At 41.7% G+C, this 17,199-nt stretch overlaps 1 protein-coding gene across 1 annotated transcript in view; it reads right to left on the reverse strand.

Moving 5' to 3' along the window:
- Positions 1-17,199, reverse strand: part of LOC139759971 (transmembrane anterior posterior transformation protein 1) — a 170,593-nt gene that overhangs the window by 135,548 nt on the left and 17,846 nt on the right. Inside the window, exons 2-4 of the mRNA XM_071682695.1 lie at positions 15,715-15,836; positions 8,996-9,126; positions 8,493-8,681 (exon numbers count right to left, since the gene is read on the reverse strand). Of these exons, the coding sequence (XP_071538796.1) occupies positions 8,493-8,681; positions 8,996-9,126; positions 15,715-15,836 (442 nt within the window). The remainder of the gene's footprint in view (positions 1-8,492; positions 8,682-8,995; positions 9,127-15,714; positions 15,837-17,199) is intronic.

Raw genomic sequence — 17,199 nt, forward strand, 5'->3', positions numbered from 1 at the left:
AGAACATTATCTCGGAAAGCAAAAATGGGTATGTTTGAAGGAATAGTGGTTCCACCAATGTTGTATGGTTGCGAGGCGTGGGCTATGGACAGAGTTGTGCACAGGAGGGTGGATGTGCTTGAAATGAGATGTATGAGGACAATATGTGGTGTGAGGTGGTTTGATCGAGTAAGTAATGTAAGGGTGAGAGAGATGTGTGGAAATAAAAAGAGTGTGGTTGAGAGAGCAGAAGAGGGTGTTTTGAAATAGTTTGGTCACATGGAGAGAATGAGTGGGGAAAGATTGACCAAGAGGATATATGTGTCAGAGGTGGAGGGAACGAGGAGAAGTGGGAGACTAAATTGGAGGTGGAAGATGGAGTGAAAAAGATTTTGAGTGATCGGGGCCTGAACATGCAGGAGGGTGAAAGGCGTGCAAGGAATAGAGTGAATTGGAACGATGTGGTATACCGGGGTCGACGTGCTGTCAATGGATTGAACCAGGGCATGTGAAGCGTCTGGGGTAAACCATGGGAAGTGTGTGGGGCCTGGATGTGGAAAGGGAGCTGTGGTTTCGGTGCATTATTACATGACAGCTAGAGACTGAGTGTGAACGAATGGGGCCTCGCTACCTCACACACATGAGGGGGGAGGGGGTTGTTATTCCATGTGTGTCGAGGTGGCGATGGGAACAAATAAAGGCAGACAGTATGAATTATGTACATGTGTATATATGTATATGTCTGTGTGTGTATATATATGTGTACATTGAGATGTATAGGTATGTATATTTGCATGTGTGGATGTGTATGTATATACATGTGTATGTGGGTGGGTTGGGCCATTCTTTTGTCTGTTTTCTTGTGCTACCTCGCTAACGCGGGAGACAGTGACAAAGCAAAATAAATAAATAAAATCTGGAAGAGACATTAATAAAATACTAAAACATCTTGTTACATACAAGGCTCATGCTCTTGATGAAATTTCTCTATGTGTGTTGAAGATGTGTGCAGACACATTAGACAAACCTCTTTAAATACTGCTCAAGATGTTGATGGAGAGAGGCAAAAATGCCAAGGTGTGGAAATGGGTAAACATCATAACTATCTATAATAAAGGAAAGCAGAGTAGGTATTGAACTTTAGACCAGCCTCACTGACAAATGTGGTCTGTAAGGTTCTGGAAAAAATCAGAAAGCGAATGGATGTCTTTCTACAGAGGAGAAATTACCTAAAGGAGAGACAGTACAGTTTAAGGGAAAGATGGTTGCATGTAACCAACCTCTTAGATTTCTATAAACGAGTGAGCTTTGTCTGAGACAAAAGGGAAGGCTAGGTAGATTGTTTGTATCTGGACTGCAACAAAGCACTAGACAATGTACCACATGGGAGAATGATTAAGAAGCTGGATATCCAGGCAGAAATAAGGAGGATCTCCTTTGATGAGTAGAAAATCACTTAAGCAGAAGAGATCACAGGTTGCATGTCAAGGAAGCCTTCTCTAATGGGTTGTCATCAGCAGAGTGCTACAGGGTTTTGTTGAGACCAATACTATTCTTGATTTATGTAGATGGCTTCCCTAAAGGTATGGAATTCTATCTGAATATGTTTGCAGATGATCAATGGTCATAAGGAAAGTGAAAAGTGTGGGAAATCATGTCACCTTACAATGAGATCTTGTCAAACTCCAAATTTAGAATGATTCATAGTTGGCAAAGTTCAGCCCAAGCAAATGTAAAGTAAAGAGGATGGATCAGAGTGAAAGAAGGCCGAGCAGGAAACAAGTTGCAAGAATTTGTATGGAAGAAAGACTTGGGAATCGACATTATCCCAGACCTGTTGCCAGAGTTCCACCTTCAGAAAATAGTTAAGCAAACCAATTGTCTGCTAGTAAATATCACTACAGTATTCTGTTTCAAGAAAGAGGAATTACTTAACAAACTTTTCACATCCTTCATAAGGACATAAGGTCAAAACTAAAATATACTTCTCAAGTTGGTTACTAGACCAAAAGAAGCACAAAGAACTTAACAAAGACCAAAAGGAGAGTAACAAATAGGTACCAGAGTTAAAGGAGCAAAGTTTTAGGGAAAGGCTAGAGGCTTTAAAGTTATCCACCTTGAAAGAGAAATGAGTGAGGGAGGCATTCTATCAACAAACAACCTCTCTTTGTCACACTACATTAAAAACACTTAATACCCACAGCTCATTCTTCATTTTCTTTTTTTTTCATACTATTCGCCATTTCCCGTGATAGTGAGGTAGCGTTAAGAACAGAGGACTGGGCCTTTGGGGGAATATCCTCACCTGGCCCCCTTCTCTGTTCCTTCTTTTGGAAAACTATAAAAAAAAAGAAAAAAGAGAGGGAAGGATTTCCAGCCCCCCGCTCCCTTCCCTTTTAGTCGCCTTGTGCGACACGCAGGGAATACGTGGGAAGTATTCTTTCTCCCCTATCCCCAGGGATAATCATTCTTCATAACTCTAGATTTTCCTGCTGCAAGCACCATGTGCAGCCCTGCCTTTTTTTGCAAATTGGTAGGAGTGATAGATAGAAGTAGTAGGTAGGAACATTTAGGATGGAGCATTAGGTAGAGGTATAAGGTAAGGACATTATGCAAGAGCTTTAGGTACAAGTAGTCATTAGGAACATTTGGTAGGAACCTCTATAATATCTGCACTAGAGTTGCCCCTTGCCAGTGGCCTGTTAAGGGTTAGGCACTAAAGGCAGAGAAGTGGAACTGGAGTTCACTATTCATGGAGATTATTGCTGTGACCACCCAAGTGGGGGAGTTTCAGGAGGGAAAGAGGCATCAGAGATAGATAGATTGTGAGGAGGGCTTGAGCACCACCTTTAAAAGTTGTTAAAACAAATTGATGATCTAGACTGTGAACAGTTCTTTGAAAGATAAAGGGATAAAACAACCAGAGGTCAGAACACGAAACGGTGCAAGAAAAAGTTAAAAAATTGTGAAGAGGTACTTACTAAGTATAACAGTGGTGAATGATATGAAATGACTGAAGACATGGAAAATACAGACCATACATAAATTTAAAAAGCTGTATGATAGCATAAAATGTTCAAGAGATGGGGCCCCACAGGTGTAAAACTCTCTCCCTGTACAGTACAAATGAATAATCACAGACAGATTCAGGGTATCTGTTTCCCACCACCAAAAATGCAGGGTATTTGACACTCGGCACCAAAAACACAGGGTATCTAACTCTCAGCATCAGCAACACAGGGTAACTGACAACCAGCACCAGAACTACAGGGTATCTCACTACCTACATCAACAATATTATTTAAGAGACTCTAAGTACCAACAACACTGGGTAACTGACTCCCATACCCAAAAATTAGGGTAACTGACAATCAGCACTATCAATACAGGGTAACTGACTAATTGCACCAACAACACAAGGTAGCTGACTTCTAACACCCAACAACACAAGGTAACTGGTAACCAGCACCAGCAATAAAAGGAAACTGACTACCTGCACCAACAACACAATGTAACTGACTCCTACCAACAACAATTCAAGGTAGGTGGCTCTCAGCACCAAGAGTACAAAGTAAATAACAACAAAAACAATAACATTGGGGACTGACCACCAACAACAACACAGGGAAACGAACTACTACCAAAAACACAGGGGTACTGATCACCACCAACAACACAGGGGTACTGACCACCAACAATAACACAGGGGAAATTGACCACCACCAACAAAACAGGGAAACTGACCACCACCAAAATTACTAAACCGACCACCAACAACACATAGGAAAAGTGAGCACCAGCAACACAGGAAAACTCACCACCATTAACAACACAGGAGAACTGACCATGACAACAACACAGGGGAAATGACCACTAACAATAACAAGGAAACTGACCACCATCAACAACACAGTGGAACTGACCACCAACAACACAAGGGAGCTGACCACCACCAACAACAGAGGGGAACTGACCACCACCAACAACACAGGGGCCTGACCACCAACAAAAACACAGGAACTGACCAACACCAACAACAAACAGAATTGACCACCAAAAACAACATAGGAAAACTGAGTACCAACAACACAAGGGAACTGAAAACCATCAACAACACAGAGGAACTGACCACCAACAACAGCACAGGGAAACTGATCACCAACAATACAGGAGACTGATCACCAACAACAACACAAGGGAACAAACCACAAACAAAAACACAGGGGGAACTGACCACCACCAACAACACAGGGGAACTGATGAACAAAAGCAGCACAGGGGAAAACACAACTAAAACACAGGGAAACTGATGAACAAAAGCAGCACAGAGGAAATGACAACCAACAACACAGGGGAACAACAAAAGCAGCACAGGGGAAAACACAACAAAAACAAAAGGGAACTGATGGACAAAAGCAGCACAGGGGAAATGACAGCCAACAACACAGGGGAACTGACCACCACCAACAACAAAGGGGAACTGACCACCATCAACAACACAGGGGAACTGACCACCATCAACAACACAGGGGAACTGACCACCATCAACAACACACGGGAATTGAGCTCCAACAACAACAAAAAGGAACTGACCACCATCAACAACACACGGGAACTGATCACCATCAATAACACAGAAGAAATTACCACCATCAAGAACACAGGGAACTGGCCACCAACAATAACACAGGAGAAATAACCACTAACAACAACACAGTTGTACTGACCACCAACAATAACACAGGGAAACTGACCACCACCAACAACATTGGAGAACTGACCATCAACAACGACACAGGGGAACAGACCACCAACAATGCAGGAGAACTGACCACCACCAACAACACAGGGAACTGACCACCAATAAGAACACAAGGGAACTACCAACAACACAAGGGAACTGAAAACCACCAACAACACAGGGAACTGACAACCATCAACAACAAATGGGAACTGACAACCACCAACAACACAAGGGAACTGATCACCATCTACAACACAGGGGAACTGACAACCATCAGCAATACTAGGGGAACTGATCTACAAAAACAACAACAAAGGGGAGCTCATATTCAACACAGAGGAAATGACCACCAACAACACAGGGGAACTGACCACCATCAACAACATGTGGGAAATGACCACCACCAACAACACAAGAGAACTGACCATCATCAACAATACAGGGAACTCACAACCCTCATCAACACAGGGAAACTGACCATAACAACATTACAGGGGAACTGACCACTAACAACAATAGGGAAACTGACCACCATCAGCAACACAGTGGAACTGACCAACAACAACACAAGGGAACTGGCCATCAACAGCAACACAAGCTAAATGACCACCACCAACAACACAGGGGAACTGACCAATGCTAACAACAACAAACCACCAACAACACTGGAAAACTGAGCACCAACAGAAGAGGGGAACCGACCACCATCAACAACACAGGGGAACTGACCACCACCAACAGCACAGGGGAACTGACCACCATCAACAACACAGGGGAACTGACCACCAACAACAACACAAGCTTACCGACCACCACCAACACAAAGGAACTGACCAACACCAAAAACAAATAGAACTGACCACCAGCAATAACATAGGGAAACTGAGCACCAACAACATATGGGAACTGACCACCATCAACAACACAGGAGAACTTACAACCATCAACAACACAAGGAAGCTGACCATCATCATAAACAATGGGGAACTGACCAACACCAATATCACAGGGGAACTGATCATCACCAACAACACATGGGAACTGTCACCAAAAACACAGGGGAACAGACCACCACAAACAACACAGGGGAACTGACCACTACCAACAACACAGGGGAACTGACCATCATCAACACAGGGGGAACTGACCACCACCAACAACACAAAGGAAATGACCACCACCAGCAACACAAGGGAATTGACCACCATCAACAACACATGGGAACTGACCACCATCAATAGCATAAGGGAACTGACCTCCATCAACAACACAGGGGAACTGACCAACATCAACACAAGGGAACCGACCACCATCAACAAAACAGGGGAAGTGACCACCATCACTAACACAAAAGGAAATGACCACCATCAACAACACAGGGAACTGACCACCATCAACAACACAGGGGAACTGACCACCTTCAACAACACAGGAGAAATGACCACCAACAAAACAGCGGAATTGACCACCATCAACAACACAAGGTTACTGACTACGAACAACAACATCAGGGTACTGACCACCAACATTAACACAGGGGAACTGAACACTAACAACAACACAAGAGAACTGGCCACCAACAAAAACACAGGGGAACTGAACACCAACAACAACACAAGGGAACTGAACACCAACATCACATGTGGAACTGACCACCTGCAACAACACATAGGAACTGATTACCAACAACAACACAGGGGTACTGACCACCTACAACAACTAAGAACAGATCACCAACAACACAGGGGAACTGACCACCAAGAACAGCACAAAGGTACTGACCACCTACAACAACAAAGGGGAACTGACCACCACCACCACCAAAATAGGGGAACTGACTATCAATAACAACATATGGGAAATGATCACCAACAACAACACAGGGGTACTGACCACCTACAACAACAAAGGGGAAATGACCGCCAACAAAAACTCAGGGGAACTGACCACCTAAAACGACAAAGGGGAACTGACCACCAACAACAATACAGGGGAAATGACCACCCACAACAACACAGGGGAACTGATCACCATCAATAACACAGAACTGACCACCAACAACAACACAGGAGACCTGACCTCCAACAATGACAATAAAAGGGAACTGATTAGCATCAACAAGACAAGGGAACTGACCACCACCAACAACAAGGGGGAACTGACCACCAACAACAACACTAGGGAACTAACCACCTACAAGAACACAGGAACTGATCACCATCAATAACACAGGGGAACTGATCACCAATAATACAGGGGAACTGACCACCAACAACAACGCAGGGGAACTGACCACCTACAACAACACAGGGGAACTGACCACCATCAACAACACAGGGGAAATGATCACCATCAACAACACAGGGGAACTGACAACCAACAACAACAACACATGGCAACTGACCACCAACAACAACACAGGGGAACTGACCACCACCAACAATAAAGGGGAACTGACCACCAATGATAACACAGGGGAACTGACCACCAACAACTACACATGGGAACTGACCACCAACAACAACACATGGAAACTGACCACCAACAACAACACAGGGGACCTGACCACCACCAACAATAAAGGGGAACTGACCAACAATGACAACAAAGAGGAACTGACCACCTACCACAACACAGAGAAACTGATCACCATCAACAACACAGGGGAACTGCCTACCAACTACAACAAAAGGTAAATGACCAACATCAACATCAAAGAGGAACTGACCAACATCAACAACACAAGGGAACTGACCATCAACAACAACACAAGGAAACTGACCACCTACAACAACACAGGGGAACTGGCCACCAACAACAACACAGGGGAACTGACCACTTACAACAATGCAAAGGAACTGATCACCATCAACAACACATGGGAACTGACCACCACCAACAACAAAGGGGAACTGACCACCAATGACAACACAGGGAACTGACCACCAATGACAACACAGGGGAACTGACCACCTACCACAACACAGAGGAACTGATCACCATCAACAACACAGGGGAACTGCCCACCAACAACAAAAGGGAACTGACCAACATCAACAACACAGGGGGGAACTGTCCTCCAACAACAAAACAGGGAACAGACCACCACCAACAACACAAGGGAACTGACCACCTACAACAGCACAGGAAAGTGATCACCTACGACAACACAGAGGAACTGATCACCATCAATAACAGAGGGGAACTGACTACCACCAACATACGGGAAAAGACCAACAACAACAAAAGGATACTGCCCAACATCAGCAACAAAAAAGGAACAACATCAACAAAAGGGAACTGACCAACATCAACAACACAGGGGAACTGACCACCACCAACAACACAGGGGAACTAAATACTCTTACATTCTTCCATATCAAGTTACCTAATAAAGTCTCCTCATTACCAAATGCTGCATTCACTTTTCCTTTTCCAGCATTTTCTCAACAGCATTAAGCTAAAGACTTAATATACCTTCCATAATCCTCCTATTCTCTTACTAGTCACCTTCCTCACTGTCCATACATCCATTAAGCCACTATATATTTCACTTGGTACAGTATACTGAATAAACACATGCCTCTAAAATGATTCTATTAATTTCTGAGTATATATTTCATACATTCAATGGCATGACTTCTGCATCTATCCAATAATCTGAAATGCCATGATTCCACAAATAAGAAGTTAAACAAAGTACTGAAAAACTGTAATAAAACTTTTTTCAGCATCTCATTGAATCTCGAATCATAACGTAAAAACTTACCTATCTGCAATCTCCAACATATTGAAGAACAAGTATAATTTTATAGTTGACTGGGTCTTGATGATGTGGTAGCAAACAGAGGTGTCAATATAACCCATCAAATAGCAGCACACAAGTACCATCACTCCTTTCAATAAGTCTACAATTTCTGCTGGTTTCAGAATTCTTCGATTTTTGTTGAAATATAGTCTGCCCAATAAAAGTTATAGAAAAACAAAAACATGCATCAGTTAGTGTATTTCTTTCTCACCTCTAAAGGTAAATAACTGGATTTCATGACTCACGAGAAGTAAAGAGTAGTGTATGTATTACTCAATATTGTAAAATGTGAAGCTAAACAGAGAATACTTAAAAAGATTTCTGATTATCATGAAAACAATGGCATATAAAGATTTTTCTCAATATTGTAGAGAATACTTAAAAGAATATAAAGTATCATAAAAATATTGACTACAAGGGTTTTTCACTTTCTTAAAGGCAAGCACAACCATAATAATGCTTACCCAAACAGTTTTCTGAAGGGCCGAGTCATAAGAGACCATATTGCAAGGGTGAATCTAATGGGTAAAAAGGTAAAGACAAAAAAGAAGGAATCTGCACACTGGAAGAATCCATATGCAACAAACTTCTCAATCTGAAACAAGTGAAATACATGAATTTATGTAAATAACTTGCAATTATATATCTATACATCTATCAAGCATTCAAAGAATAATGCTTCACTGAGAGATGGAGAACCTTCTATTACATTCTACTTTCTTTTTATAGTACCCAACACAGAAAGGGCAAAAACATGCCCTAATCCTGACCACCTTGGACTGGAAGAAAAAAAAAATCCTCAGGTGTTTGCAGACCTGATTCTTAAGGGCAGAAAAGTTATAGAAAGAAGTAAAGATGAAAAGGACAATAAATTCTACAGCTTTGCTGTAGAATCATGGTAAACCCTTGTGTGGTTGGGCTCCACACAGAATCATGGAAAATCATGGGAAGCAGCTGCTAGCCATATGCCATATATTTACACTTTAGTGGCTGGGACACACAAACAGCTCTTCAGAGTAGTAGCAATATAATACTTTTATGGCAAAGAGAGAGAGAAATTCAACATTATTGCTTACAATAAGGGATTGCTGAAAAGAAGTGACAGCAAGAGAGTTCATGTGGCAGAATATTTTTTACTTCATTCTGGCTTACAGAGATGGAAGAAGAGCCATCTCAGACATGGACAGAGTAATCCCCAAAGGGGCAAATGAGACTCCTGCAGAAATGCACTGCTACTCAAAAAAAAAAAAAGTTGGCACCTTTATAACAATCAGAGATTCTGGGAAGCAGATATTGTAATATCCAGTACGTGATGTTTCCAGGATATGTTAGATTACTACAAAGATGTCTAACTATCCATATCTCTCATGTCCCTTCCCTCTAAGAACTCACATCAAGGGGGGTGGCCATGGCAAAAGAATCTCCACTTATTCCTGTCCCTACATGCTTACCTCACATACATTCCACACATTCTTCTACCATTCTCTCCTTCCAGTATTCTCCCACTCTTATTTCCCCATAATACAGGTGGTCTTCCTCTCACAATAAAATGTTAAAAAAAAATGCATTTTTTTCTGTTTCAACTGATACTATCATACATTCTCCTTGTAAAATGTCATTCTTTCATTCTTTTCATATACTCAAACCACCTTAGGCAAAGAATTATGTTCCATCCACTTTACACTCAACAATTCATTCCTTTTGCATTCCCTGCTATATTCATACCTCTCATACAACCCCTCATTTCTTTCTTCATCCCATCTAGTCGTACCACATGGCCCTTTCAAATAGCTCATTTCCAGCACCATTTTTGACCTCTGTGACTTATTCCTTGTCCGTGTTTCAGCTGCATAGATCACGGTTGGGAGGACTATTTGTCCCTTAATCCTTTCTTCACTTCCATACATAAACCTCCACCTAGTCTGTATTATGGTATTTTGAAATCCAAAAGGAGACAAGGAAGAAATTGCATTTTTGCAATGATGAATTTAACCAAGGTACTCCTTGCCCTTCTGATATACAGTAAATCCTCGATTAAATGGATTAATAGGGGGGAAGGGGTGTCCATTGATGCTGAAAGTCCGTTAAGTTGAATGCAACCTAGTTGAGGTGTAGTTGAAGAAAAGTTTTTAGTGAAAGAGGACAGAGATGCATTTGGGTGGTACTTACAAAGGAGTGCAAATGATTGGGAGATGTATAAGAGAAAGTGGTAGGGGATCAAGAGGAAGGTTCAGGGGTTGAAAAGAGGGCTAATAAGAGTTAAATCCAGTCCGTTAAATCCAAAATCTGTGATCTTGGGTCCATTAAATTGAGGGTTTACTGTAACATAAAGGTCCAAATTAAGGTAGGAATATGATGAGTATGAGAAAACGAATGAGTACTGGAGTCAGGAGGAAAGGGTAAGTGAGATGAAGTGGAATCACTGATACAGACAAGGTTTAGAAGTTGAAGAAATATCTTTTATGGAAAGAAGAAAGAAGGTGAGCAGTATGACAGAATCACTTAGGGACATCATTGTTGAGAAGATAAGAGGAAACAGTCACTCCATTAATGACTTCTTCAATGGAATGACTAGAAAGGAAGCTATGCATACAAGAACAAAGAAAAACAGAAAAGATGAAAGAAGGAAGCTTAAAGAGCAAAGACACCTCATCAAATGCTCTGAAGATGCCAAGGGCCATGTCAAAAGATTCTGTAAAATTCCAGAAAGAGGATGATCAAATGTGAGTTACTTAGAAGACATTACAGCAAAAGCCACATTGGTGATCAGCAATAGGGAATGATATTTTAAGTGTATACAAAAATGAGAGATAAGGAGAGTTCCAAAAACTTAGGAGACAGCAGAAGTGAGAACAATGGGATGATAGTTACAGACATTATAATCTTTCTTTGGGATGGGAAGCAACAAGGGAAGCTTCCAAGAAGAAGGGAAAGTATGGGTTTTTAGACAGAGAAAATAGGTCAGCAAGGTTTGAAACCACAAGGGAACCACACTCCCTTAGAACACCAGGAGGTATCCCATCCAAATCAGATGCTTTATCCACTAGTAGCTAAGAGAATGCTCAAAAAACCTTACATTATGGAAAATGTTGGAAATGCAGGAATATGCTCAATGTGAGAAGGTGGGGGGTTGGGGATGGGGAATAATATATGTGGAATCATCCAGAGAAGATTTAAACGAAAATAAGTTACAGAAAAGACTGGCTTTATGAGTTGCAAAATCTCTCATAGAATAACCATGGCTGACAAAAAAATGAAAAAAAAACTGCAGAGTTACAGGGGATGCCTTTGGTTAAGGACTTATCAGATGAAGAAGTCAAATCACCTGTGATATGGGAAAATACAGTGGAAGAACACTGAAAGGAGAGAAATGGTGGTAGAATGCATGGAATGGTGTACACAAAGAAGGCACATAAGGACAGGGATAAGTGGAGACTCTTTTGTTGTAAGCAATCCAATAAATTCCAGCATGAGGGGGGGGATGCTATTTTGTGTGTGACGGGGTGGTGACAGGAACGGATGAAGGCAGCAAGTATAGATATGTACATGTGTATATATGTATATATGTATATATCTATGTATGTTCGCTGATGATACAGCGCTGGTGGCTGATTCATGTGAGAAACTGCAGAAGCTGGTGACTGAGTTTGGTAAAGTGTGTGGAAGAAGAAAGTTGAGAGTAAATGTGAATAAGAGCAAGGTTATTAGGTACAGTAGGGGTGAGGGTCAAGTCAATTGGGAGGTGAGTTTGAATGGAGAAAAACTGGAGGAAGTGAAGTGTTTTAGATATCTGGGAGTGGATCTGTCAGCGGATGGAACCATGGAAGCGGAAGTGGATCATAGGGTGGGGGAGGGGGCGAAAATTTTGGGAGCCTTGAAAAATGTGTGGAAGTCGAGAACACTATCTCGGAAAGCAAAAATGGGTATGTTTGAGGGAATAGTGGTTCCAACAATGTTGTATGGTTGCGAGGCGTGGGCTATGGATAGAGATGTGCGCAGGAGGATGGATGTGCTGGAAATGAGATGTTTGAGGACAATGTGTGGTGTGAGGTGGTTTGATCGAGTAAGTAACGTAAGGGTAAGAGAGATGTGTGGAAATAAAAAGAGCGTGGTTGAGAGAGCAGAAGAGGGTGTTTTGAAATGGTTTGGGCACATGGAGAGAATGAGTGAGGAGAGATTGACCAAGAGGATATATGTGTCGGAGGTGGAGGGAACGAGGAGAAGAGGGAGACCAAATTGGAGGTGGAAAGATGGAGTGAAAAAGATTTTGTGTGATCGGGGCCTGAACATGCAGGAGGGTGAAAGGAGGGCAAGAAATAGAGTGAATTGGAGTCATGTGGTATACAGGGGTTGACGTGCTGTCAGTGGATTGAAGCAAGGCATGTGAAGCGTCTGGGGTAAACCATGGAAAGCTGTGTAGGTATGTATATTTGCGTGTGTGGACGTGTGTATGTACATGTGTATGGGGGGGGGGGGTTGGGCCATTTCTTTCGTCTGTTTCCTTGCGCTACCTCGCAAACGCGGGAGACAGCGACAAAGTATAAAAAAAAAAAAAAAAAAAAAATGTATACGTTGAAATTTATATGTATGTATATGTCTGTGTGAGAGCGTTTATGTATATACTTGTATATGCAGGTGGGTTGGGTCTTTCCTCAACTGGTTCCTTGCGCTACCTCGCTGGTACAGGAAATGGAGTTTGGGTATAAAATAAAAAATAAAACAAATATCTTATTTATTTATATAACTATATCTATTATACTTTGTCGCTCTCTCCCGCATTAGCAAGGTAGCGCAAGGAAACAGACGAAAGAATGGCCCAACCCACCCACATACACATTTATATACATACACGTCCACACACGCAAATATGCATACATATACATCTAAATGTACACATATATATACACACAGACATATACATATATACACATGTACATAATTCATGCTTTCTGCCTTTATTTATTCCCATTGCCACCTCGCCACACATGGAATAACAACCCCCTCCCCCCCTCATGTGTGCGAGGTAGCGCTAGGAAAAGACAACAAAGGCCCCATTCGTTCACAGTCAAATCTCTAGCTGTCATGTAATAATGCACCGAAACAACAGCTCCCTTTCCACATCCAGGCCCCACAGAACTTTCCATGGTTTACCCCAGATGTTTCACATGCCCTGGTTCAATCCATTGACAGCATGTCGACCCTGGTATACCACACTGTTCCAATTCACTCTATTCCTTGCAAGCCTTTCACCCTCCTGCATGTTCAGGCCCCGATCACTCAAAATCTTTTTCACTCCATCTTTCCACCTCCAATTTGGTCTCCCTCTTCTCCTTGTTCCCTCCACCTCTGACACATATATCCTCTTGGTCAATCTTTCCTCACTCATTCTCTCCATGTGACCAAACCATTTCAAAACACCCTCTTCTGCTCTCTCAACCACACTCTTTTTATTTCCACACATCTCTCTTACCCTTACATTACTTACTCGATCCAACCACCTCACACCACATACTGTCCTCAAACATCTCATTTCCAGCACATCCACCCTCCTACGCACAACTCTATCCATAGCCCATGCCTCGCAACCATACAACATTGTTGGAACCACTATTCCTTCAAACATACCCATTTTTGCTTTCCGAAATAATGTTCTTGACTTCCAAACATTCTTCAAGGCTCCCAGAATTTTCCACCCCTCCCCCACCCTATGATTCACTTCCGCTTCCATGGTTCCATCCACTGCCAGATCCACTCCAAGATATCTAAAACACTTTACTTCCTCCAGTTTTTCTCCATTCAAACTTACCTCCCAATTGACTTGACCCTCAACCCTATTGTACCTAATAACCTCACTCTCATTCACATTTACTCTTAACTTTCTTCTTTCACACACTTTACCAAACTCAGTCACCAGCTTCTGCAGTTTCTCACATGAATCAGCCACCAGCGCTGTATCACCAGCGAACAACAACTGACTCACTTTCCAAGCTCTCTCATCCACAACAGACTGCATACTTGCCCCTCTTTCCAAAACTCTTGCGTTCATCTCTCTAACAACCCCATCCATAAACAAATTAAACAACCATGGAGACATCACACACCCCTGCCGCAAACCTACATTCACTGAAAACCAATCGCTTTCCTCTCATCCTCAATAAAACTTTTCACTGCTTCTAACAACTTGCCTCCCACACCATATATTCTTAATACCTTCCAAAAAGCATCTCTATCAACTCTATCATATGCCTTCTCCAGATCCATAAATGCTACATACAAATCCATTTGCTTTTCTAAGTTTTTCTCACATACATTCTTCAAAGCAAACACCTGAGCCACACATCCTCCACCACTTCTGAAACCACACTGCTCTTCCCCAATCTGATGCTCTGTACATGCCTTCACCTTCTCAATCAATACCCTCCCATATAATTTACCAGGGATATATATTTATTGTCATCATCATTATCATTATTATTATTTTTTTCTTTCGTACTATTCGCCATTTCCCGCATTAGCGAGGTAGCGTTATCAACAGAGGACTGGGCCTTAGAGGGAATATCCTCACCTGGCCCCCCTCTCTGTTCCTTCCTTTGGAGAAAAAAAAAAAAAAAAAAAAAAAAAAAAAAAACGAGAGGGGAGGATTTCCAGCCACCCGCTCCCTCCCCTTTTAGTCGCCTTCTACGACACGCAGGGAATACGTGGGAAGTATTCTTTCATTATCATTATTATTATTATGATGATTATTATCATTATCATTATTATTATTATCATAATCATTATTATACATTTTATCAACCAACCCTGAGGGATCGATGAACAACTGAGTTGACTGTGAACCAAATGCCACATCCAGGATTCGAACCTATGTGCTTGACTCTGGGCGGCCTGTGAATGCATCACAGTCAGGAACGCTATCCACTACACAACAAAGATCACATTAGAGTACTCTAAATTATCCATTCTACTGTTTCATAAGAAATTAATCTTAAATATAATCATTCATGCTCACCTCCCGTGGGATTTTAAAGAAAGTATATACTTTCTCTCTTCAGGCTGTATATCTCTCTTCATCATTTTCAAGCAGGTAACCACGACGAAGTTCTGACTTAAGGTAGTCTCTGAAAGATAACCCTGAAAGTAGTTTCATAAGAAATTAATCTTAAATATAATCATTCATGCTCACCTCCCGTGGGATTTTAAAGAAAGTATATACTTTCTCTCTTCGGGCTGTATATCTCTCTTCATCATTTTCAAGCAGGTAACCACGACGAAGTTCTGACTTAAGGTAGTCTCTGAAAGATAACCCTGAAAGTAGAGGAAACAAAAAAATGACCCAGTAACCAATTAAGTGATACAGCTTAGATACAATTAGACTCATTGAATTAGCATGTGATCATACTGCCATTTGGTTTCTAATCACTTGTTTTTAAATTAATTTTATGTTAGTACAGGTGAAGACACAGGTTTTTTTGTAACTGGAGAAAAATGTTTAGTTTTTATAATTGTAGCTGCCAAAAAGGGGAATACGTACATGTTACATGGCACTTAAGGGTATAACTGGTGTACACAAGGTGTTCAGTGTTGTAAATGGAAATGGTGAGGAGCTTGTGGATTTGTGTGCTGAAAAAGGAGTGGTGATTGGGAACACCTGGTTTATAAAGAGAGATAAACATAAGTATACATAAAGAGAGATAAACATAAGTATACATAAAGAGAGATAAACATAAATATACGTATGTGAGTAGGAGAGATGGCCAGAGGGTGTTATTGGATTACGTGTTAATTGATAGGCATGTAAAAGAGAGACTTTTGGATGTTAATGTGCTGAGAGGGGCAGATGGAGGGATGTCTTTCGTGGAAAGTATTCTTTCTCCCTTATGCTCATGGATATATATATATATATATATATATATATATATATATATATATATATATTCCCTCAAACATACCCATTTTCGCTTTCCGAGATAATGTTCTCGACTTCCACACATTTTTCAAGGCTCCCAAAATTTTCGCCCCCTCCCCCACCCTATGATCCACTTCCGCTTCCATGGTTCCATCCGCTGACAGATCCACTCCCAGATATCTAAAACACTTCACTTCCTCCAGTTTTTCTCCATTCAAACTCACCTCCCAATTGACTTGACCCTCACCCCTACTGTACCTAATAACCTTGCTCTTATTCACATTTACTCTCAACTTTCTTCTTCCACACACTTTACCAAACTCAGTCACCAGCTTCTGCAGTTTCTCACATGAATCAGCCACCAGCGCTGTATCATCAGCGAACAACAACTGACTCACTTCCCAAGCTCTCTCATCCCCAACAGACTTCATACTTGCCCCTCTTTCCAGGACTCTTGCATTTACCTCCCTTACAACCCCATCCATAAACAAATTAAACAACCATGGAGACATCACACACCCCTGCCGCAAACCTACATTCACTGAGAACCAATCACCAATTATCTCGGAAAGCGAAAATGGGTATGTTTGAGGGAATAGTGGTTCCAACAATGTTGTATGGTTGCGAGGCGTGGGCTATGGATAGAGATGTGCGCAGGAGGATGGATGTGCTGGAAATGAGATGTTTGAGGACAATGTGTGGTGTGAGGTGGTTTGATCGAGTAAGTAACGTAAGGGTAAGAGAGATGTGTGGAAATAAAAA

This window comes from Panulirus ornatus, chromosome 3 (assembly GCF_036320965.1).
Source record: "Panulirus ornatus isolate Po-2019 chromosome 3, ASM3632096v1, whole genome shotgun sequence".
In the NCBI taxonomy this organism is placed as follows: Eukaryota; Metazoa; Arthropoda; class Malacostraca; order Decapoda; family Palinuridae; genus Panulirus; species Panulirus ornatus.